The sequence below is a fragment of the Artibeus jamaicensis genome, unplaced genomic scaffold (genome assembly GCF_021234435.1).
Source record: "Artibeus jamaicensis isolate MK-2021 breed Jamaican fruit bat unplaced genomic scaffold, CSHL_Jam_final contig_233, whole genome shotgun sequence".
NCBI classification, from domain to species: domain Eukaryota; kingdom Metazoa; phylum Chordata; class Mammalia; order Chiroptera; family Phyllostomidae; genus Artibeus; species Artibeus jamaicensis.
Window position 1 is genome coordinate 8,137,580 of NW_026521486.1, and position 23,575 is coordinate 8,161,154.

The window sequence follows — 23,575 nt, forward strand, 5'->3', positions numbered from 1 at the left end:
TAGTAGTTCATCACTTTGGAGGTCCTCCCAGGCCTGACATCCTAGGGTTCTCAACACAGCATCACCCCCACTGGGCCCCGCCCCCTCCCCCGACTCAGTGCCTTCCACAGCAGCACCTTCACTCTCTTCTGTGGACCCCAGCTTACACACTTAGAGTTAGCTTGGACTGTCCATCACAGCCCCCAAGCCTAGGAGAGACTTCTCAGAAATGCTACCCAGGCTCCACACTCCTCCCCGTCTTCACCACCCTCGTCCAGACGCCCAGCTCACCCAGGCTCCACACCGGCTTCTCCCTCCAGTCTGCCCGCTGCTCTCCTGGCTCCTGGAGCCGACAGTCAGTGAAGGGCTGGTGTAGCTTCCCTCCTCCTGTCCGGGTCGAGCACTGGACTTGACTGTTGACAATGTTAGCACCCTGGGGATTCTTTTTCAGGTTGGGGATGAAGAGAGGAACTGTTTGCGATGTTCATAATAAATATCTGTGAAGTTCATTCGTTCATTCATGCTTTTCAGAGGCGCCCGTTGGGTGGTCGCCTCCAGGGCAGGGCAGACCGCACCAGAGTTCCCTTTGTGAGTCTCATGAAAGCTATGGGCCTTGGCCCCACAAAAGCGCCCTTGCACATGACTTCTTGCATATTTCAGGGGGTTTGTAGCCCCCAAAGCCCATCTATAGAGTAAAGCTGGCCCCTGACCGAGCGCATTTTACAGGTGGGAGGCCGAGACGCAAAGAGAGGACGAGACCCGGGAGCGGACGTGTGGCTGGTGCCTTCCCGCCGACCCCCGAGCCCCTCCTGAAGGTGCTGGGCCACGCCTGCTCCAGGCCCACGGCTTTGAGTGGTGAGTCCTGTCACCAACGCCTTTGCGCTCCGCCCCTCATCCACGCACGGGCACGGGCCTGCACTGTGAGGCCATCCGGAGTGAGATGACGTGTGCGCGGGAACCCAGCCTGTGGCCTATGGGCGGGAGAAGATTCTTGTTCCATCCCTTTGCTGGCCTCTCTCTTCCTTTCCTTGCAGGATTTTGGAGGACAGAATCATTGCAGCCATCTAAAATGGTCACGGAGGGCTTCGTGGAAGAGGAGAGCCTGGCCTGAGCCTCAACTTTGGGTGACGAAGGGACGCAGGGCCAATGTTATTAATAGGCCCAGCTCGATGGGCCCAGGGAGGCCGAATGTGATACAGACACCCAGCTCCGAGTTGGGAAGTACCTGACACCAGAAGGGGAGGGGGCCGGGGGCCGGGGGGAGCGGCGCCTCCCAAAATAGCCAGAGCAGAAGCCTATATAGGTGGCTATCCCACCACCAGACACACTTCCCTGCAGGACCTCCCACCAGCCCAGCCTCTGACTGCAGGTTCCAGCCCCCCACCCCCACCGAGGTGAGTGGCAGCCACTGAGGTTGGAGGAGGATGGAGGGGTACAGTGGGAAGAGGCCAGCCGGAAGGGACTGCCGTCTCTCCCCTCCCTCCAGTGACTAGGGGCTGGGGTGTGGGGTGCTGGACAGTGGGGGAGCCCAGGTCCCGGAGCATGAGCTCCTGGGGTGGCTGCCCTGCCTCTGGTGTGGCCTGCGGCCCATTCTTCCACCTGCCTGGGCCTCAGGTTTCCCACCTGTGACCGGAGGGGTGGAGCCAGACTTCTGCGGACTGGTCAGTGGGCAGAGCGGGCAGGAGGCAGGGGTGTGGGAGGTGGACGGGCTGAAATGACGTCATCGGGCACCAGAGTGGGTGGACTTCAGCCCAGAGAGGGTGCCGAGTGGATGGGAGGTGTCTGCAGCAAGGCAGACGGAGCGGGGAGGACAGGGATGGGCCTCCATGGAGCCCTCGCCACAGGGGCAGGCGTCTGGGGACTCAGCGTGTGGGTGTGAGACGTCAGAGGGCTGGGTCCTGGGCGCTGGGGAGGAACCCCTTGGAGGTGTCGCTGAGTTCCAGTCAGCAGCCCTGGGAGCGGGCCCCTCTTGGCCACCACTGACTCTGTGTGGCCTCAGTCTCCCTATCAGTGTAACCAAGGGTCCTTCAGCCAGGAAACAGGTTCTTCCGATGAGGCCTTGGCAGTGAGCTGAGCCGGGGGTTGACAAGGTGGCACAGAAGCCCAGCATGTCCAAGTTAGCAGCCTGGCCAGGGCGGGGGGCCCAGGGCAGCTGAGGGGTCCGGCAAAGTCCTCCCACCGAAGACCAGGTCCGGAGCTGCAGCCCGGGTACCCTGGAAGCCAGGCGGGCTGTCGCCTGAAGGAGCTGACTCACAGGGAGGGGGACAGCCGGGGCCAGCAGCATACTAAGGTTTCTGGGAAGGGCAGCCGTCCAGGGCAGAGCTGAGGGAGTTGGTGTCGACAGTGAGCACGAAGGAACTTGAGCTACTGGGTCGCTGGGCAGTTCTTCCCCCATCCATCCTGCCCACCAAGGGCCACCAGTCTCAGCCCCTCCCAGCTGCCCACACTCCTTCCAAGGGACCACCAACACCGTAAAAGCGAGGGAGACAGACAGAAGCCCAGAGAGGGTGGCGGCCACAACCCAAGGTCACACAGCGACTTAGTGCATCCCCAGATCTGGAACCCAGGCGCCCCCAACTCCCTGCCCAGTGCTCCTCGCACTCCAGAGGCAGCCGAATCCTTGGGAGGCCGTGGGAAAGAATGCAACTGGTTTCTGGCTGCCTACAGACGAGGAAGTGTCACCTTTCCAGAGATGACGCTCAGGCCATCGACCTGCTTAGGTCACCTGGAAAGCGTGGTCTGAAGGTGCCACCCTCTCCCCAAACCTGGGCCCCTCGGCCTCCAAGACAGGAGAGGGTGCCTGGAGATTCCAAGTGGCCTGATCCATCCTAGCCTCCTCCAAAAGTTTAGCGGGGACACCCAGAGTCTGGACCTGAGCTCTACTCCGTGGCCAGGAGACCAGAGAAGTAAGTAGTTTAGGAGGTCTGAGAAGGGTTCTTTGAAAAGTCGGACTAGAAAAAAAATTAGGTTTCGGTAGGTGCATCCCTGACCAGATGCGGGATGGGCACCAGCGTGGAGCCCAAGGAGTGCCCGCCCACCTGTGCCACCCCCACTCGGCTCCCGTGGGTCAGGTTTCCAGACCTCAGCGCTCAGATTTTGCAGCATAAAATTTGCGTCCAGGACAGACAGCGCGGAGGCTGAGGTAGGAGCAGAGTAGCAGCAGGACCAGGGGCCCCAGGAGGGTGAAGGTCTGGCCCCTGCCCGGCCTTATCCTCCCCGAAGCGGCGGGACACCCTCCGAGGTGCACCGACCTTACTGCCCTACTGCGTGCCCTTGGCTGCGGGCGAACCCTCCAGGCCCGGCTGGTGACGCGGGAGCCCCATAAAGCCCAGAGACCGCCCCCTCCCCCGGCGCCCCGGCCGCAGCCCTCAGGATGGTGAAGACCCCCGGCGGGGGCGGCTGTGGGTCGCGGGGCAGACGGAGCTGCTCTGGCTGCGCGCCCAGCCGGGCGCCCCCTGGCTCTGCGCCAGGCCGGCCCGCGTGCGCCCGGCGCGCAGCACTGCAGCGCCGGTCATATGAGCAGAAATGATGAGAAAGGCACTTTTTAATCTTTTCGCACTTACTCTGCCCGCTCAAACAGTTGCAGGATGTCGATGACAGACTTGCTCAGCGTTGAGGACATCAAGAAGGCGGTGGGGGCCTTTGCCGGTGAGCAGCGCGCTCCTCTCCCTAGCCCTCTACCCTCACCCACGGCCCGGGCCCCCGGGCCCCTCTGCGCGTGCATCGGGTTGGCGCCAGCGGGGCAGGGAGTAGGGGTCCTCAGCATTTCCCAAAGTCCGGGAGGGGCTCAGATCGGGTGGGGAGGCCCGGCACCCTGCCCCAGGAATCGAAAACTTGCCAGCACCACAGCCTGGGTGTCCGGCTGCGAGGACCAAGGGCGAAGACCCGGGGGAAGACAGGACCTTCGGGTCCTTGGGGTCCTTGGGGTCCTTGTGCGCGCTCTGGACTTCCCCTTTAAGGCACGTGGAAGGGGCTGCAGGCACTTAAGTCCTCTCTCCGACCCATTCTGGACAGATCTCATCTCACCCCTCGGTGGGCAGGGCTGTCCCCACCCCTGTCTGAACCCCCCACTCCGGGGGCTCAGAACCCCCTTCCAACGACAACCCCAGAGTGAGGTGACTTTCGGAAGCTGGCGCCCTGCCCTGCCCTGCCCAGCCCTGTCTGAGCATCCCCAGCGCTTGCAACTTCCAGCCTCCGTTGGCTGCCCCGGAGGGAAGCGGGAAGCTGGCTGGCTCGCCTTTCTGAGCCGCCCGGGACTGGAGAGCTTAGCGGCGCCCGTCTCCCTCCCATCCCGGAGATGGGGGAAACTAAGGCGAGGAGGGGGTCTGAAACCTGCCCAAGGTCACCTAGCAGGCACTGGGGATCTCGGAAGTAGGTCCTGGTCCCCCACCCTCATGTTAGCCCTGGGCAAAGGGAGGAGAACGGGACTCTTAACAGGACCCCTCCCCCACCACAGGTTACTCCACCTCACACTGAGCGTTTCCCCAGCTTCTTAAAGAGGAGTTCAGCTCCCACCCGGAAAGCTGGGAAGCTTCTCCCTTTCCTCTCTGTTCCGTGCCTTCTCCCCTGAGCATGAAGAAGCTGGGGGAAGCCACCCGCCCAGGGGGCCTACATAACCCACCCCTTCTCCGCCACCCACCTTGCTCCCTCCAGATGGAACCTTAACTGGGAGTTTCCAGGGAGCCTTCTAACCGCGCCCCAGCCCCACCTCAGAACTCCCACCAGAACTGCTTTCCACAGCAGAGCCTGGACTTTGGCCCTCCCCTCCCCCTCCTGTGTGTGACCTTGAGAGAAACCTGCCCTCTCTGTGTTGATTTCCTAGCAACTCAATCTGTGGCTAAGAAAAAGGGTGCCTCGCCCTGGACCCTTTGCCCTGCCTCCCCCCACCCTGGCCCCCAATGCACACGCCGTGTGCACATCCCTCCGACCCCCCTGCCCACTCCCACGCAGCCACCAGCCTCTCTGCCTTCAGAGGCTGCCCCCATCCCCAGCCAAGGGGCCGGTGGTGGAAGGGAAGGGCAGGCTCGGGAGCCAGGGAGGCCCCGGTGCAGCTCACCTCTCCCACCTCTGGCCAGGCAGCCCCTCCCATGGCGGCGGCAAGGAGGACTCAGTCAACAAGTTCTGGGACAGCCTCCCCACCCCCGTCCCTCCTGTCCTTCCCTGTGGGCATTTCCACCCGCTTCTCTCCGCCCCCACAGCCCCCGAGTCCTTCGACCACAGGAAGTTCTTCCAGATGGTGGGTCTGAAGAAGAAGAGCGCAGAGGACGTGAAGAGGGTGTTCCACATCCTGGACAAGGACAAGAGCGGCTTCATCGAGGAGGAGGAGCTGGGGTAAACTGAGGCTGAGGCTGGCAGGGGCTGCTCAGCCGGAGGCTCCCTCAGTCCTTCCCTCCGCCCCCTTCAGAAAATAGCCGGGCCCCTGTTGCTTCGGAGGAGTAAAATCCTCAGCAGAAAGTTCAACTAACTAGGTTCAATTATAGCTACTTAATATTGTTCATGGAATGATGCTACTTAATAATTTAATACAATTCAAAAGGCCATTTTTCTCTGCCTAACACCATAGGCAAGACAGAGAGAGCCAGCTCGAGTATTTCACTGATTTTCATTTGCCTGCCAAGCACCTCCTGCCACCCCGAGACTGCCCTCCCCTGTGGCCCCCACCCCCATATCAGTGAGGCCAAGGCAGCTCCTGGGTGCACTAGGGTCAAGTCACCAGCCCTAGGCGCTCGGGAGTCCAGGGGGCAAAGCAAAGGAGGAGAAGGTCATGACCAGGGAAGTGCAGAGTGGTGCCAGCAGAGGAGGCCCCTGGCCCTCGTCTACCAGCCGGCTGGGCCTGTGTCGCTCTCTGGCCAAGGCCGCCTTGGATTTTGGCAGAAAGCGAAGGAGGTGTGGATGGAGAGGAGCCTTTCAAGTGAGGACATCCCGTCCGCCTGGCCTTACCCCAAACCATCCCGCGAGGACACCCTTTGTCTACAACCTTCTCCTCCTGTCCACCTGTGCCCTGTGTGCAAACGCACGCGCGTGCACACACTCAGGCTGACTTCTCCCTGTTCTCCAGGCATGGAGGACTCTTCCCCCACCCCAGGTGTCCCAGATGCCTCCCTGCAGAGCACCATTCTGCTTCCTTCTGCTGCCATCGCTGCAGCCATGCCCCTGCGTGGTCTCTCTCCTAGCCTTTGCCCCTGCCCCCCATGTTTTCCGGTGGCCTCCCAGGTCACCTCTGTTTCCCCGCACCCCCTGTTTCCAGCATGGCCCCGGCACAGAGAAGATACTTTTGTGTTGGTTGCACTGGCTGAATAAAAAGCAATTGCAGGTGTCCTGCCTGTGACGAGGCGAGGTCAGCCCTCAGCTGAGGACCGCCTGTCCTTCCCGCTCACCCACTTAGGAGGGGCCGACCGCAGTTCTGGCTGCCCAGCCCGGCCCCAGCACATGCCCACCCGCCCGCTCCCCCCGCGCAGACGCCAGCCCACCGTCTGCACAGTGTTCCTGCAAGGTGCCCTTGACCTGGCTCCCTCCCTGGTTTTTCTTCCCAGATCCATCCTGAAGGGCTTCTCTGCAGATGCCAGGGACCTGTCTGCTAAAGAAACCAAGACGCTGCTGGCCGCTGGGGACAAGGATGGGGACGGCAAGATCGGGGTGGACGGTGAGTAGCCACAACAGGGGGTCTGGGCACACTGGGGGTCTCGGGACATTTGGATTTGAAGCACGGAGCTCAGTCCTTCGTGGGAAAGGGAGAGAGAGGCCAGCCAGCCAGCTCCCAAGACCAGATGAGAAGAGGCAGCTTGTCGAGTCTGAGAGCTCTGTCCTGCAAGCCAGGCCAACAAGACCTGGTTTGGTTTTGTTTTTTCTACATTTGAACAATCTTTTTTCCCCTCCCTACCTTGTAGGGAGAGAATCCAGGAGAATTTAGGATTTTCCCTGAACTTTGCCGACACTTTTACCTGGGTTCTGATCCCTGCTCTGCCCAAAGGAGCTGTGTGACCCTGGCTGTTCTCTCTCCCTCTCTGGGCCTCAGTCTCCCATCTGAAACCCAAGCAGATGGGGCCAACTGATCCCCAAGGGCCCTGCCGGCCTCGGATCTCACGTTCTCAGATTCCAGGGATGGAAATTCCTTATCTCCTATCCTCCCCACATCTTGTCCGGGTGTCCTGTGACTTCAAGTGTCCAGCCTGTGCTGGCTGCACTTGCATAGAGCAGTCCAGCATTGAAGGGGAGCCAGGAAAAACAGCCTGCCAGGGACTGGCTGGGAACGCGGAAACGGAATACCTTCCCTTCGAGCCGTGCCTTCAGAACAGCCGAGGGTGGTGGTCCGGCATCCCACATCCTTCCCCAGCCAGACCCAACCCACATTCACGGAGCACGTCCGGCACCGTTCTCTCGTAGCATCACAGCATCCTTGGGAGTCAGCCCCGTCCTGCAGGTGGGCAAACAGAGCGTGAGGTGCGTTCACCTGTTCAAAGAGCCAGGACGTCAGTGGTGGGCCGGGGATTCGAACCAGGTCTGAATAACTCTTCCCAACATGCTATGCGGCAGCTGCCCCTCTAAGAATCTTTTCTGCCAGTCTAAGTGACAATGGCGTGCAGGTTGGCCTCTAGGTCCAGGCTTTCTGGGATCCAATCCCAGCCCTGCCACCTTCTAGCTGTGTGACTTTGGGCAATTCAGGTGACGCGTCTGGGCCTCGGTTTTCTCATCTCTGAACTGAGGATAATGATAGTCCTCATCTCATAGAACTGTCGTGAGGATTAGATGTGTCAGTGTGTGAAGCGTTTAGAATGGTGCCCGACCCAGTCAGACCCCCCTGTGTTTGCTGATGGTGCCGTCCTTTCGCCCCCAGTGCCCAGCCCATACCCCACCCAAAGCAGGCACTCGGGAAGCATCTGTCGGCCCAGCCCCCCGCACTCTGCTTCCTCTCTGCCCGTCACCAGCTGTGGCCTCGGCCACACTTAGGTGCCCTCGCCAGACAAACGGGGTGCGTGGTTTAAATGCTCGGGCTCGTTGTGAAAATTAAATGGCAATAGACAGAAACCGCCTTGGGAAAGGTACAAGGATGCTCAACGTAGATGTAGTTTATTAAAGTTTTATGTCAGAAACAAGAATAGAGGACCTCTAGCAAGGTCAGACGCAGCGACTGCCCGGCCCCGATGACAGCTGCCCTTTCTGTGGCTGCAGAGAAGGGAGGGGGTTTTAAAGGGGCCGGAGCAGAGGGTGCTGGGGAGAAATCGGTGGCTGGTCCCCGTGACCCCAGTGAGTGGCCCATGTCCCCCACATTCCCATCCTCACAGAGCCACCCCCAAGCCTGGATTCCCGCCATGACCCCACCCCCCAGCCTCCAGACCTGCCTCCCAGTTTTACTTGTGGCCAATATGCCACAGTTCAGAAGCCCCAGGCGGGGCCCTCATGGCTGGCTGCTCACCAACCCAAATGATGAAGAAAAACCAGGCCAGACCCTGGCCTGCTTCCCTGCTTCCCTCCCTCCCTCGCCCCCCCTCTGATCTCAAAGTGCTCACTCTGCCTACTGGGGAGCAACCCTGGGCCGCTCAGTGGGGGAGGTGCAGGTGAACGAGGCCCAACTGCCAGAGGCGCCATTTCCTGGCTTGGTGCCCCTGAGCAGCAGCTCAGCGAGCCTGAGCCTCAGTTTCTCCACCTGTAAACTGGGCACAATATACCTCACCAGGATCTTGTGAGGCATCTGTGGCACGATGCCTGGGAGTGCAGAGTGCAGCGCCCAGCACGTAGTAAGTGCTCAACGAACAGCGCTGAGATACTCCTTCCGTTCTATCTGCCTGTTGCTGACGGCTCTGTGTGTGTGCTCACGGGGCACAGGTAACACCAGGCAGAGGCCGGGAGGTTTGGACACGCACGGTGGAGGCGGAGAGGCCTCGGGCAGGTCTGGAGGCTGTGGGCAGGGAGGCCGGGCAAGGTGTTGGTACCGGCAAAGGCACAGAGGCTGGAGAGTCTAGGGCATGCGTGCCAAGAAGCGAGATGATTGATTTGTCCAGGGTGGAATTTGCCCAGAGGAGTGTACCAGGGTGTGAGATGTGTGTCCAGCCCTGTGCTGGGATCTTCACAAATGTCACCTCATTTAACCTTGAGCGGACCGAGGACATGAGTCTAGATGCAGAGAGAGCAGCTCCTGCACCCAAGGTGACCATGGATTCAAACCCAGGTCTGTCTCGTCACCTTGCGGGCTCAGGCCCACCTGGCAAAGGTCTGGGGGGCAGGGCAGAGCGCAGCAGGGTGGGCAGGGTGGCAGAGGCAAGGGAGGAAATGGGGCAAGAGAGAGCAGATCCCCTGAGGCAGTGGCCTGCTTCTGTGGTAGAACCACGGAGGTGCTCCCCCTCCCGACTGCGCCCCCCAACACAGCACTTTTTCTGGAGGCGGATGGGGTGGGTGTGATGGTACCCACCAGGCGGTGGGATGGGAGGCAGAGCCACTGCCGGGGGCCCAGGAGGCTCTGTTTCAGGGACTCTGCCCCGCTGCCCGCTCCCTCCAAAGGCCGCAGGGTCTGCGCCCTTGAGGATGCTTTCCACTCCTGGTGGGCCCCGGGGCAAGTCACGGAGCGTGGGGTCCCTTCCAGCCCTGAGGACTCCGTGGCCATTGCAGTGAATGAGCTTCTAGATGAGGCCCAGCTCAGCTCTCAGGCTCGGCTCTCAGGCTCGGCTGTGCCCCCTTGAGTCACGGTCACGGTGATGTTTAACCCTGCAAAGCCCTTGCTGCGCGCCAGGCACAGTGCTGAGCATTTTACTCTCAATCTTCCCAGATCTCTGTGAGGTGTTACTACCCCCGTTTATGGATGAGGACGCTGAGGCTCAGGGAGGCTGAATGTTTGCCCAAACTTCCACACCTAGGAAGAGACAAGGTCAAGGTCTGAGTTCAGGTCTGTCTGGATCTCAAGCACATGTGTGTGGCGCCCGCCTCATCCACGCATTCAGGGTGTAATGAGTTTCCACCATAAGGTGCTGTGTTTATCGACTCTCGTTTGCTTCTGTCTCCCCCACCGGCATGCCAGCCCACGAGGGCAGGACCTTCGCTTCGTTCTTTTCTGACCCAGCACCTAGGAAAGGGCCTGGTACCTAGTATGAGCACAAGAGGAGTTTGTTGAATGAATGAATGAGTGAGTGGACGTGTGTCCGGCTCTGGGCTGCAGTGACGAGGAAGCGTGGTGTGTTGCAAGAGGTCAGCCGGCTGAGGCTGGGGGCTTGCGTGCGGCAGGTGCAGGGGGTTCTAGACGCAAGGCCGGCCTGCCTGCCTGGGTCTGCCTGGGTCTCCCGCGCCGTTTGCCCTCCTGAGCGATATTCACCATGTTCTTCAGAATCCCAGCCTGAAGGGAGGGGACCAAACAACAAAGTTCTAATAATAATGCTCTGCATTCCCGTCTCTGGGCAACTAGTTCCAGCAATCTCAGACTTTTATGGATGTGGTTGATTGATTTTCGAAGGCCACCCAAGCGCAGGGCTGGTAAAGGGGGCATTTGGGGCAGAGAAGAAGCTGGATGGAGGCGGAAGCTGCCCCAAAACCCAGCCGCAGTTGCAAACTCCAGGCACAAATAGCTGGCGTGACAGTCAGGGGCAGCGTCCTGAGCTACGGGGGGGGGGGGGGTCTCGAGTTAGAGTCACCTGGAGCATTTAGTATGGCACAGCAGGGGGTGCCCCGGCCCCAGGGCTTCTGATTGCTTAGGTCTGGGTGGGGAGCCCACAAGCCACAGTTCTGCCAAGTCCCTGGGCGGGGCTGATACCCCAGGGACCACGCTTGGAGAACCACAGGCTCACGGTGATCCTAGAAAGTAGGCACCATTCGTTCCTCTTCCCATCTCACAAACGAGGAAGCAGAGGTGCCGACCATGCTGTGGCCGGGGCCCCTCTGTGGCAAGGCTGGTCCAGCCGAGACCCTCTGTCACTCTGCCTCCCCCAAGGGTGTGGGTCCCCAGCCCAGCCTCTCTACACCCAGTGCCTGCCACACAGAATGCCAGTCAGGTGGCCAGCAGCAGCAGTGGCCGTCCATGTGGCACGTCTGGGCCCTGGAGTCGGCACATGGGCCTTCACTCTTACAGCCCCAGCAGCCCCCAGAGCTGCATGAGACAAGGGGGTGAGGCTCAGTGAAGGGGGCAGCCATCAGCTGGGGGCCCAAGCTACCCAGACGTTGCCACTCCCAGGGTCCGGCTCCTCCACCAGGCCCTAGACGAACGTTGCAAAGTTCCCCATCCACACACCTGCCCTCGTACCACACCCCACACAGTGCCATTTCCCTGAAACCCGATCCTGTCTCCTACGCTTCTGGCCTGTGTAACCCAAGAGGCTGTGGTTTGCTTTTTGCTTCTGTTGCTAAAAAATGTGGTCGTAATGATCGCCTAACCTCAGAAGTCTGTGCCTTCACGTTCCTCTGGGCATTTGTCTATTCTGCTTCCTCCTGGCAAAATCCGCTCTTTCATCCTGGAGAAGCCTATCTCACAGGGGAGGTGGGAGTGAGGGAGGAAGCTCGGGCCACAACACCAGCAGTGAGGCAGAAACCCAGCTACAGCCTGGCAGGGATAAACCTACCCACCCCAGAGGGTTGTAGCTGGGCTGGAGGGAGTGGTTCCGGAAATGATTCCTTTCTCCTGTTTTACGGGATGCTTTGTCTTGGAAGCTACCTCGAAACCCTTTGGAAATAGTAGAATCCCAGTCCTCAAAGGAGATGAAATCGAGTCCAAGACAGGAGGGAAGCGAGACAGATGGGAGGAGTCCTTCTCCCCGTGCCTCCTGTAATTCCAGCCCTCCATTCCCGCTGGGGTTGGATTTCCAAGCCAGGTGGGACGTGCCCATCAGGGTCTGCCCGCAGTCCTGATGGGCGCAGGGCGTTTCGTCCCGTCTCAGGGCATCCTCAAGCAGCCGGACCAGGTTTGTGAGCCACACCGAGAGATGTGGAAACTGAGGCCTGGCAGACATGGTATTCCAAAGTCATGGGGCAGATCCCTGGTCGAAGGGAACCAGGTCTCCTGACTCTGTCCCTCCTGCCTCCAGGCTGAGTTGATACGTTCGAGTTATAAAATGGTCCCTGTGCTTAGCAAGATGCTGGCTTCAATTTCTGCGTGGACCTCCCCAAGGCCGGCCTCATGCTGCGCTAGATGGGACTTGGCAGAGGAAAAGGAAGCGGTGCTCCTTACTAATCACGCCTCTGCAACCAGGAGCAGGAGAGCGCGACCCTTCCCCACCCCTGTGGGTCAAGCAGGGCTGGAGTCAGAACCCGGGGCTGTGCAACTGCAGCCTCGGAGACCCAGACACACCCTGGCCTGGGCCACACCTGAGTTAGAATCTCCTTGGTTATGTGACTCCCAGCCTCGGTTTCCCTGTAAGTAAAATGGGGACAAGAGCGCAGGCAAGGATGACCTGGGATGGCACACGGGGCAGTGACCCACACAGCCTGGGCCCTCCCCCCCCCCCGAACCGTTTATGGAGGCTCCTTGCAGCCCATCTGGTGTGACCCTGGCTGGCCCTGCCTCCCCATTCTCCTGGGTTTGGAAAGCGATCTCTGTTTGCCATAGCAATTTGTAAGGGACCCGGCCCGGGAGCTATTTCGAGGCGAGGTGATAAACCGGGAGGTCGGAGCCTTCGTCCTGGTCCCCAGGACAGAGGCAAGGGACGAGCCTTCCAGGCGCTGACTCAATGTCTGTCTCAGTTTCACCCGGGGCTGTCAGTGTGTGCTGGTCTCATCTGTCAATGACTTCTAAATTTGTCCAGTGCCCACAGCACCCGGCCCCGGGACAGACCTAGTTAGGCTGACTGCAGTTTCCTAAGGGGAAGGACAGGACTGAGTCCTCCCAGCCTCTGACCGGGTGTCTGCAGCCCCGAACCGCAACCCTGCCCCTGTCTCTTTGTGATGGGACGGTGAACAGCCCAGCGAGCTGGCCCCAGGGGCCTTGGGGTGGGGGTGGGGGGCGTCCGTGGCAAAGGCATTGCTGACGTGAGGGGCGATGGGAGGAAAGCCTCTGGACCCGCCGCAGACACACTCTCCCTCAGCAGTAAGATCGACTTCATTGCGCTGTGGCTGTGCCAGGCGCCGCCGCACGGGGCGCCTCTCAGCCGTTCTCTCATGCAGCCCTCTCCCGCCCTGTGAAGGGCTACTCCAGCACCCCACTGCGCAGATGCGGAGCCAGGGGGTCAGAGGCTGCGTCGGTGGGTGGGCATGTTGGGGCTGGGGTCCTAACCCAGATGGGACGCACAGTGTCAGAAACTCCTGCCCGGTCAGCCGCTTGCTCTTGAGGCTTCCTGTGCCCTCTGTCACTTTACATCTTCCTCATCTTAGTGTCAGGACTCGGGGGCTGTCACTGTTGTTATTTCAAAGCTCCCGCCTGCATCCTGTTGCGCTGAGTTCCGAGGAAGGCGTGGCCCGACACGCTTAGACCACGCCCCATGTGCCAGGCCCCTTCTGTATTTGCCCCAATGGGCTTCCCAACTGCCACGTGAGTGGGCGTTATCACACCCACTTTACAGATGTGAGACCTGAGGCTCAGAGAGGAAAGTAGTGACCAAAGGCCACCTAGCCAGGACGTGGTGGAACAAGGTTCAGACCCAGCTCCAGGGTGGCTGGGAGGTTGTACACAGGTGCCAGGCAGGGACAAGAAATTGTGGGGACAACAGCAAGGCTGGGAAGCAAAGACGATGGCCGCCGGGGAATCCACGCCAGGCAGCAGCCCGGCATCCGTTGGCTGGCGGTTAAGGCAGCTGGAGCTGCAGAAGCATCTAGATAGCAACTGCTACCAGGTGCTGGGTGTGCTGGCCATGGGCCAGGCCTGTGACCAGAGCTTTACCTCGGGTTCCTCTGAGCAGCCCCGGGAGTGCCGTTCCATGGATGGGAAAGCTGAGGCACGACGAGGTGAAGTCCAAGGTCACAGAAGCAAGAAGTGGGAACTGGGCCTCGACTCCTAGTTCCCTTGCTCCAAAGCCTGTGGGAGAGTGGGAAATGAGTCTTCATCCCGGAGGGGCGAGGGTCCTGCCCAGGCACGGGTGTGACGGTGGAGCAGAGACGGACACCCTGTCCCCTGACGCCCCAGTCCCCATCCCTGCATCCTGCCCCCAAATCAGCAGGCTGGGACTTTACAAGGTCTTTGGATGTTTGCGCATTTGCTTTTTCCTAAGGAGGCCGTGTGGATGCTTCAGAGACCTCTTCTGATGGGAGGCTGTTCGTTAATTGGCTGGTTCCTAAGAGCTCTGCCCTGAGGGAGGTGCAGACTGGGCAGAAGAGGTGACCCCTGCCCTCCCTTCCTCTGCAAAGTGCCCTTCTCCGGCTTCCGGGAGGATAAAATTAGAACCCTGGGCTCTCTGCAGAAAGCTGGGGTGTGTGGCCGTCTCGACATCCCAGCTGCTTCTGAATGGGTCACGGGGGTGGGCAGAGGGGCGTCCACTCGGAGGCTTTTCGCAAACCCCAGGGCTCCAAAATCTCTCCCATAAGCAGACTCCCAGACGCTGGACTTTCCACCCCTGGAGAGCCCCTCACTTGGCCTTCCTTGGTGCCCTTCACTCTGACAGCACCCAGCACTGGCCAGAGGAAGGTGGTAAAGGTCACTTTCCTGACCTGCCATTTTGAGGGCGAGGGTCAGAGAGGTCAGTGCAGGTCGGGAAAGGGCAGGACCTGATTCCCCTCTCGGCAGTCTTCCAGGGGCTGGTGTTAGCAGACAGATCCGGCCCCCCTTGTCCCAGGTCACAGCAACTCGGTGCCCACGGTCCGGGCACGCTGGCTGGGCCAGTTTTCTAGACTAAATGGCAGATGGGAGCTGGAGGGAGTTCACGCTTCCCCTGCAGCGGGATGCTGGCCCTTCGGGAACGGCCTCTCCGCACTCCCCTGGGCGGTACCCGTGGCAGCCCCGGCCCAGTCCTGCCTCTGCCTCCCACTTTCCGTGTGTCCTGGACAGTTCCCCTCTTCGGGCCTCCATTTCCCCATCTGTAAAGTGGGGATCGCCCCGCTTCCCTCCCTGGGCTGGCATGAGAATTACACGAGGTGGGTCGGTACTTGTTGACCCCTAAGGAGGACTCATGAGCCATCCACCCATCTGTCCGTCCATCCATCCATCCATCCATCTGGCATTTGTTCATTAGCATCCACCCTGTGCCAGGTCCCTTCTGTTGCTCGGAGGGTGGGGAACAAGACAGGGCTCCCGGCCCTCCTGGAATTTCCGTTTCAGCAGGGGAGACCGATAAAAATAAGTGCATAAATAAGACCATTCCAGAAAGTGCTAGGAACCAAGAAGGGAGAGAAAAGGGGCTGAGCCGTCGGAGTCCTGGGGGCAGCAGTATTTGAGGTGGCCCAATGCACCTCAGTCGAAGCAGGTCGGGAACCTCCGGGTCCAGGAGGAAGCCAGCGAGCGCAGCTTGAATCGCGCTCACCGTGTGATCTTGGCCCAGCTCCTGCGCCCTTGGGCCTCAGTTTCCCCATCAGTGAATGCCGCCAAAGCCTCTGTCCTAAGGGGTAGTGGTGAGAGTTTGATAAGGTGACACAGGCAAAGCACTTGCCCTGTAGGCACTGAATAAAGAAGGATGTTCAAATTCTATGCAAGTGGACAATGTCAGTCAGAGAGAGCACCGATGATGAAGGGCACCTCAAAAGATGCTGCAGGGTCGCAGGAGCTCACAGCTGAGGACCCCGGAGCACCCCCATGTCTCTCTTCCCTTTCTGATGACGGCAATGAGGCTCAGAGAGGCTAGGTCACACCGCCCACAGCAGCGGAGCCGGGCTTAGAGCCCAGGCCGGCCACGGGGTCTCTCCCACACCCCCTCTTGTTTCCACCCTGGGAGCCCCCACCTGCCATCCTGCCCCTCCACCTGCTTTTTCCCGTGGGAGCCCTGCATCTGTGCACAGGACTCTGTCAGAAGCCACCTTCCCGCTGAAGGTTTGGTGAAGCAACAGGAGAAGACCCTCCTTCTCTCTGCGACAGTGAGGTCTCTGTGCCCGCCTTACCCTTTCACAAACACACGTGGCCCCTCAGTGCAGCCGCTGAGCCCGGGGGCAGGACGGAGCAGTGGGTAAGACGGGTGGGGTCAGGAGCTGTCTGTTCTAATGGGGGAGGCGGACAACAAAGGAATAAGAAAGAAATATTCCAAAGTACTTCGAGGGCCACACGCTGTGCCCGTGATAAGAAAAGGTGCTGGCTAAGATCATTGCTGCTTCCACCAGCGGGTCAGAGAAGGCCCCTGGGACAGTGACAGGTGGGCTGAGACCAGGCGGCGAGGAGCAGCTGGCGTGGGAAAGTCTGGAGGGTGAGCCCGGTGGAATGAGCAGCAGGTGCAGAGACCCTGAGGCAAGAATGCCCTCGGTGCCCCGAGGCTCGGAGGAAACGCCGGCAGCCCCCAGCCCTTCCTGCCACGTGTTGTTCTCCTGCCGACGAGACCAGCAGCTCTGCAGAGTCTCTTCTCCTCTCTGGGCCTCAGTTTTTCCTTCTGTAAAATGGGGGTGATACCTCCCGGTTTCCGGCGTGCTCGGGGTATTAAGTGAGCAGCTGTGTGTGCTTGCTCCTCTGAGCTGCGGGGAGATGTCTTGCTCTCAGAGACCTTGGGTCTTGCCGTGTCCCCCTGAGAAAGAAGAGCACACCGCGGTTCTCAAATCTGGCTGCTCCCCAGAATCGCCTCCCAACAAATAAAATGACTCCTCCTTTTCCTAAGCTGGAAATTCCAAGGCAAGCCTCTGAGTGCCTGTCTCCTTGGAGTCCACTGGTGACCCTGATGGGCAGCCGAGGGACAGCTCGACAGGTGGCCAAGGAAGGCGTTGGGTCTGAGTCCTGGCTCTGCTGCTCATGAACTTGTAAAGACTGCTGGCGCCTGAGCTTGAGTTGCCTCATCTGCAGAATGGGAATGATGATAAAAAGCACGTTAGAGGGTCAGGGTCAAAGGTGGTATTGCATACAGTGCTCATCACAGTGACTGGCATGTGATGAGCTTCCAGAAAATCCTCATGGCTGTTATTACTGTAGTTACGGTTAACAACTTGTGGGCTGCATGACATCATGAAGTAACAGGTACGGGAGGCTCACCATCTCCCACTGCCACCCATCCATTCATCCATTCTTTCCCACACTCCCTCGGCCCATCCTGCCAGGACTTCCGCAGCAGATGTGAGAGCCGAGAGCACGCCCCACGCAGGGGCCCGGCGGTCGGCCGCACCAGTCTCTTCTGTGGGGCCCGCCTCTGACTCACCTCCTTGTCATTTTCTTTTGCAGAATTCTCCACTCTGGTGGCTGAAAGCTAAGCGGCCCTGACTGCCCCAGGTCTCCCACCTCTCCGCCTCGGACCCCCGATCTCAGCTCCTCTTGCTGCCCTCCTGCATTTCTGTTCGGTTTGTTTATGTTATTTTTTACTCCACCCTGCCCCCCTTTAGCCCTTAAATGATACCATTCTTCTGGAAAATGCTAGAGAAACAATAAAGGCTGTACCAATTGGACTCTGCTGCTCAGAAAGATCCAGGACAAAGGGTTGGGGGAGGGCATGGGTCCTACCTTGGGCTTCCAGACAAACCTGTGCAGGGCTGGGGGCAGGGTTGAGACAGAAAAACATGGGGTGGAAGAGAAATCTACTGAGCCCCCCTCTGCATTTGTTACTGAGCACTGTACTCCATAGGGGTTGCCCGTTAGTCCTTGACACACACTCCCAAGGTCGGTGGTGAACCTCCCAGTTTATGGACCCTCAGAGAGGAAGTGATGCGTCTAATCCCACACAGCTAGGACCTGTGGATGGATGGATGGCTGGATGGATAGATGGACACCCATTAAAACTCTTTTGGCACAAATGACAGAAACCCAACTCTAAGTGACTTAAGCAAAGAAGGAAATAAAAAACAAAAAATTGATTGGTTATGTACCCACCTGGTCCAGGGTAGGTCTTCAGGAAGAGCTGGATCAAGGGACTCAAAGATGCCACCAGGATTCAAACCTTCTTCCCCTCATCTGAGCACTGCTTTTCCTTGTGCTGGATTCATGTGTGGTGGCAAGACTTCCCCAGCAGCTCCAGGTGTGCATTCAGTAAAATCAGTAAGAAAATAAAAAATAAAAAAGAGCTCTCTTTCCCATTCACTGCATCAGAAGGCCCCGAATTTAGTCCCATTAACGCTGTAGCTGATGTTCACTGAGCACTTGCTCTGTGCTGAGCCCTTCCCATGATTCCATCTGCACAACTGCCCTGTGAAGTGGGAGCATCATTGTCTGCTCTGCACAGATGGGAAAACCTGGGCACAGGGAAGTTAAACGTCTGCCCGGGATCACACCGCGAGTGAGGGGTGGAGCCAGGACCCCACTGCACAGTCCCCTCCAGAGCCTGCGTCCCTCGCGCAACTGCTCACAGATGAGGGCCCTGATTGGCCCATTCTGGGGGTGCCACCTGTGGAGACAGGCAGCGTCGCTCATACCCTAAGTTCACAGCCTGAGCACTGGGGAGAGCGTCCCTCCAGAACTCAGAGGTGGGGACAGCAGCTTGGTGGCAAACACGCTGGGTGGCCTCTGCTCGTCCGTCCCCAGGCAGCCTGGGGCGGGAGTGGCAGTGGTGTTCGCCCTCCTCCAGGTCGGTTCCCAGACCCCGCCCAGAATGTTGCCTGGGAGAACTTCCCGAGGTGTCGCCCTGGCCTGGCTGCCAGGGCGGGCGCTCACAAAGGGCAAGGCCCAGAGCCGGCCAGTGCTTCAGGGGTCAGGGGTCAGGCTACCTCCCTGGGTGGCAGCAAGCAGCCCAGGCCTGGGAGGGGCCTGGGGATGAGAACAGGACCAGAACTGGGAAGGAAGAGAGGAGCTGATGGGGCTCAGCCGGCGGAGGAGGCTGCACGCCGGTCTGCGGCAGACCGCTGTATCAGCAGGCAGGGGGCGGTGCCCGCCGCCCACACACGTGTGCACGGGACAGCGGTCAAGGCGGGGTCGGTGAAGGTTTCCCGTGGGCTCTAACGGCCGGACTGTGGACACTGAGGACGGGTGGGGCTGGGCAGCCAGAGCGTCTCCCCTGGAAATCAGCACAGGGCCTGCAAGAAGGACAGGCAGGTCAGGACAACAGTGACAGCTGCTGCCGCGCTGGCCCTGGCGCCCTGAGGGCCCCTGGTCCCACATCCACATGACAGCCCACGCACAGCTCAGACTCTGGGTGGCGTGAGCGGGCAGCCCCGTGTGTTTGAGAGCAGGGCTGCTGGGGACACAGGACACTGGATCCAGAGCCCCCGATCTGGAAAGAACGTACCTGGGGCCTGGGCAGGACAAGATGGGGGCACCTTTGGGGGTGGGAGGGGAACAGCGCGGTAGTCAGAGGGTGCTTGACGGCAAACAGCAGTGACCCCCACGGTCGCTCCCCAGGCCCTCCCCCTCCTGCCTCCCACGTGGTTCTCCACTGGCCCTGCCCCTCCCCCTGTCTCCTCTCGGCCACCTCGGCTGCCAGGACCCGCCCATCGAGGCCTCGGTGGAGGCTTCAGGCATCTCTTCCTCTGAGGCGCTTCCCTGGCCACGGGTCGCAACTTGGGTTTGGCATCGCAGCGGACTGGGACCTGTACCCCTGGGCAGAGGTACCCCGGCTTCAGCCAGGCTCTGGAGCCTTGGAGGTGCTGGTGGACGCCGCACCCGCCCGCCCCTCCCCGGTCAGTGTGTGGCCTCAGAGCCAGTCCCTGACCCCCCGCCCTGTCCTGATCCGGGGTCTCTCCACACACATCTCTTATTCTCCTGCTTAAAGCTGTCCAGGAACTACCCTATTAGAGAATAAAATAATTCTACTTTATTTATCCTTTTACAACAAATTTATAACAAATTATTCTACGACTCATTTTATAGCATAAAAACCCAGGCACAGCCTTCCTCGCCCACAGGCCCGGCCCAGCCTCTGCCTCCCACCCAGCTTCCAACATGTTCTCCCCCCTCTGCACCGCCCCCACACTGTTTCCTCGGCCTGGACTTCCCTGCACTCCCCACCCCCCGCCCCCTTTCCCTGGCTGCATCCCATCTGTCCTCAGCAAAGCCACCTAGAGTAGATGTCCCCTTTTAGGGTTAGAGCCCTTGAACTTGCCCTCCCCCGGAAAGTACTCATTGCAGGTGAAATGGGAGGAGAAAGTGTGACAGTCTAATTCCCAGTCCTGTCTCCCCGAGACCCTAAGATGCCCCAGAGCACCTCTGGGGTGGGGGCGCCCTGCTGGATCCCAGAGCCTGGCCCACAAAAGGGTGACATGGCCCAAACGTGGCCACAGAGGCCCAAGGTGGCCTGGGACTCAGTCAAGGCCACAAAAGGAGTGCAGAGCAGGGTGGGGACTGGACCCCCAACCTCCAGCTCCCCACTCCAGAGACCTTCCAACCCAGCACGGAGAGAGGGGCACCGGGGAAGCCTCCCTGCCCAGCACGCAGTCTGCAGGCCCAGCATCTCAGACCCCAGAACCCCCAACCTCCAGTCCCCCATCTGGGTTTGCACTTCAGCTGAACAGTCTCCTGTTCATTGTCATGCTCAGAGGAGCCCCATTCGTCATCTCAGTCCCCCTTCTGTCTGGGAGAGGCTGGAAGCAGCTGGTGGGCGGGGTGGGGGCTGAGGCCAGGGAAAGGAGGAGGCAAATTGGTCCAGAGTGGCTTTTGATAGGAGTGGAATGAGACTGCAGGGGGCAGAGGGCTGAGTGATGGATTGATTGAAAGTCCAGCCCCAGAGCAGGGGGAGGGAAGGTGGTGTGGGGGGAGGGTCAGAGTGGATGAGGAGAGTCGGTGGGCTTGCAGGACAGAGCTGCCTCTTCCTCCTCGGAGCGCCACTACCCACCAGACTGCCCTGCACTCGGTTGTGCCCTCCAAGGAAGAGGACAGTCTCTATTTCCACAGGTGGGAAAACTAAGGTTCGGAGAGGTTAGGTAACTTGCCCAAACACAGCTGATCAAAATGCAAATAGAAGTGAATGCACTTGCTCATCCACTCAACAAATACTTTGTGAGTGCCTTCCTGCACCCGACACAAGCTCAGCACTTTGGAAGCACAGCCTCATGGAGCCATCATAGCCATTGTGAGAATTCTTCCCAAAGGAATCAGGCTTTGCTCTCTGCTTCTGGCTGACCGTGATGGTCTCCCCACCCCAGGGCCCCTGACGGACACCACCATACAGGGGCGGTTAGCCCAGGAAGATTCAAACGGGGTGATTCTGGTACTCGAGTCTGTGTAGGAGTCAGGAGGCCGAGCATGAGGGGAAGCTCGGGGGTTGGACAGAAGCCCAGCGCGCTCTACCCACCCAGCATCCTTCCCACTGGTCCAGGTGGTGCAGGGCCTGGCAGCCAGCCAGGGCCCCAGACTTTGTCCAAAGGGCCCTCTCCTGACTCACCTGCGCTTCTGCCCTCCCTGTCCCTTCTCAGGTGAGTGGTAGAAGGTAGACCCTCATCTTTATGAGGGTCAGATTGGGCTTCCCAAGAGCCAAGGACAGGCTGCCCCATGCAAGGTGGCACTCCAGCTGGGGTACCCCCATCACCCCTATTTTTCAGATGAGGATGGGGGCATCAGGCACCTTGGCAGATGCTCCAGCCCCATTTGCTTGGCCCCACTCTTTGCCCAATGGGGACAGAGGCAGGATTCAGACTTCAAGGAGCCTGGGCCTGAGCCAGACACCGTGCGCTCCCTCTGCCTCCCCCACGCCCCCTGCAGGGGGCCTGGGAAGTGTCCGGGGCCTTCCTGCACCTTCCACTCGTTCATTAACTCTGCACTGCTTTGGGCTTCCTCCCGCTTTCTCAGAGGGCCCAAAACTCCTTAACAGCCTGCAAAGCCCTTCATGTCTGACCCTTCCTATCTCGTCACGCCCGTCCCTTACCTCTCTGCTTGTGTGCTGCTCTCTCCCCTCCCACGAGCAGGACCCTACACCATCCCCTGCATTCTCTGCTCTAAGGAGATCGCACGTCCTGCCTCTCCCTCCAGGAGCCCACTCAGGGGCCCCCCGCCTGGATCGCTGTTCCTGCCCCACCCAGCTAATCCCGGGCAAGGCTCAGACCTCAGCTAAATGAGGCCGACTTGGAGAAGCTCTCTCCACTCCCACTGATACCCAAGTTGAGTTGCTTGTTTTCACTTACAACTGTTTATTGAGCATTTACTATGTGCCAGGCCCAGTGAGGGTCCCACAGTAAATAAACAAGGTGAGACCCGCTCTCACAGAGCTCCCATTCTGAGCGACTCTCACTTTGTGCTTTGTGCTTCCTCTGGCTCCCACTCTGACTCAAATGTGTGGCTTCTCTAATGATCTGTCTTCCTAAAGGGAAGAAAACCATTTCAAATCATAAATCTGGTGAGGTTTAGCGTCATGAATATGTAAAGAATTCTCACCACTTAACAACAAAGAGACAACTAGCTTGTGTGAGCTGGGGTTTTCCAGAGAAACAGGAGCGATTGGAGGTACAGACGGATACCAGTGTATAGATGAAGATACACAAATACAGATCTTTGCTATGTAAAGAGAGTCATTATGAGGCAGTAGCTGACATGATTGCAGTGGCAGACAAGTCCCCAATCTGCATGGTGAATCAGCCAGCGGGAGACCAGGGCAGCCGATGGCGGAGCCCCAGCTCAGTTGCAGAGGCACCAAAAAAAGCAATGTCTCGGTCCGAAAGTGATCAGGCTGAAGAATTCTCTTACTCTGGGAGATTGGCCTTCAACTGATTAGATGAGGCCCACCCACATTGTGGAGGGTAGTCTGCTTTACTCAGTCTAGTGATGTATACATTTCGCTCATCCACAATGCCCTCCCAGAAACACCCAGAATAATGTTTGGCCAAATATCTGGTCACTTCATATCCCAGTCAAGTCGACATAAAATCAACTGTCACACAACCCAATTTAAAAATGGACATCAGACTTGAACAGACATTTCTCCAAAGAAGAGGTGCAAGTGTCCAACAAGCACAGGAAAAGATGCTCCTTACGGAGATGAAAAATCAAAGCCGCGGGGACATACCACTTCACACCTGCTAGGGTAGCCATGACCCCAAAAATAAAAAGAAGAATTATCGGCAGAGATGTGGAGAAATGGGTCCCCTCACATCCAGGCGGTGAGGACCTAGGACGGTGCAGCCACTGTGGGCAGCAGCCTGGTGGATCCACGGAGCGTTCAGCATCGAATTTACTCATGACCCAGAAGCCCGCTCCCCAGCACACGTCCGGGAGGAGAGGAAGCTCACGTCCACACGGGAGCCTGTGCACAGAGATCCGCGCAGCGTCACTCACAGCGTCACTCACAGTAATGTCACAGCAGCCAGAAGGGGAAACAGCCCCGTGCCCACCGGCGGGTGAATGGAGAGTCCAACGCTGTGCACTGCTGCAGTGGAATGCGACTCCGACTTCCATGACCCGGAGGAACCTAAAAACACGGTGCTGAGTGAGAGATGCCAGACAGGGAAGGCGGCACATCGTGTGATTCCTTCCGCGTGGAGTGGCCAGAACGTGTAAACCCTCGAGGGAGAAAGCAGGCGAAAGGTTGCCGGGGGATGCACGCATGGATGGACGGACAAATGGACGGACAGAGGAGGGGAATGACTGTGGAAGGGGTGCAGGGTGTCCTTCTGGAGCGAAGAAACGCGTCTGCGATGAGAGAGGCGGTGCCTGTGCGAGAGGAACGCACCGGATGCGCCCAACTGCACGCTAAGGTGCTTGGTCGTACGTTGTGTGGACCCC

At 59.3% G+C, this 23,575-nt stretch overlaps 1 protein-coding gene across 2 annotated transcripts; it reads left to right on the forward strand.

Moving 5' to 3' along the window:
* The first annotated feature begins 1,322 nt into the window (after window positions 1-1,322).
* PVALB (parvalbumin) lies at window positions 1,323-17,385 on the forward strand. Of its 2 annotated transcripts, none has more exons than XM_037160685.2 (5): window positions 1,323-1,373; window positions 3,560-3,627; window positions 5,178-5,310; window positions 6,513-6,622; window positions 17,165-17,385. In XM_037160685.2, the coding sequence occupies exons 2-5, from the start codon at window positions 3,567-3,569 to the stop codon at window positions 17,191-17,193; spliced, it is 333 nt and encodes a 110-aa protein (XP_037016580.1). In that variant the 5' UTR covers window positions 1,323-1,373; window positions 3,560-3,566; the 3' UTR covers window positions 17,194-17,385. The 2 variants fall into 2 exon arrangements, with proteins under 2 accessions (XP_037016580.1, XP_037016581.1); XM_037160686.2 differs by lacking the exon at window positions 1,323-1,373 and adding an exon at window positions 3,057-3,121.
* The last annotated feature ends 6,190 nt before the right edge of the window (window positions 17,386-23,575 follow it).

Excerpts from the sequence above, each read along its gene's own strand:
- PVALB (XM_037160685.2), top strand. The coding sequence starts at position 3,567 with ATGTCGATGACAGACTTGCTCAGCGTTGAGGACATCAAGAAGGCGGTG. Across the intron at positions 3,628-5,177 it reads GGCGGTGGGGGCCTTTGCCG|CCCCCGAGTCCTTCGACCAC; the intron begins GTGAGCAGCGCG and ends CCGCCCCCACAG. Across the intron at positions 5,311-6,512 it reads ATCGAGGAGGAGGAGCTGGG|ATCCATCCTGAAGGGCTTCT; the intron begins GTAAACTGAGGC and ends TTTTCTTCCCAG.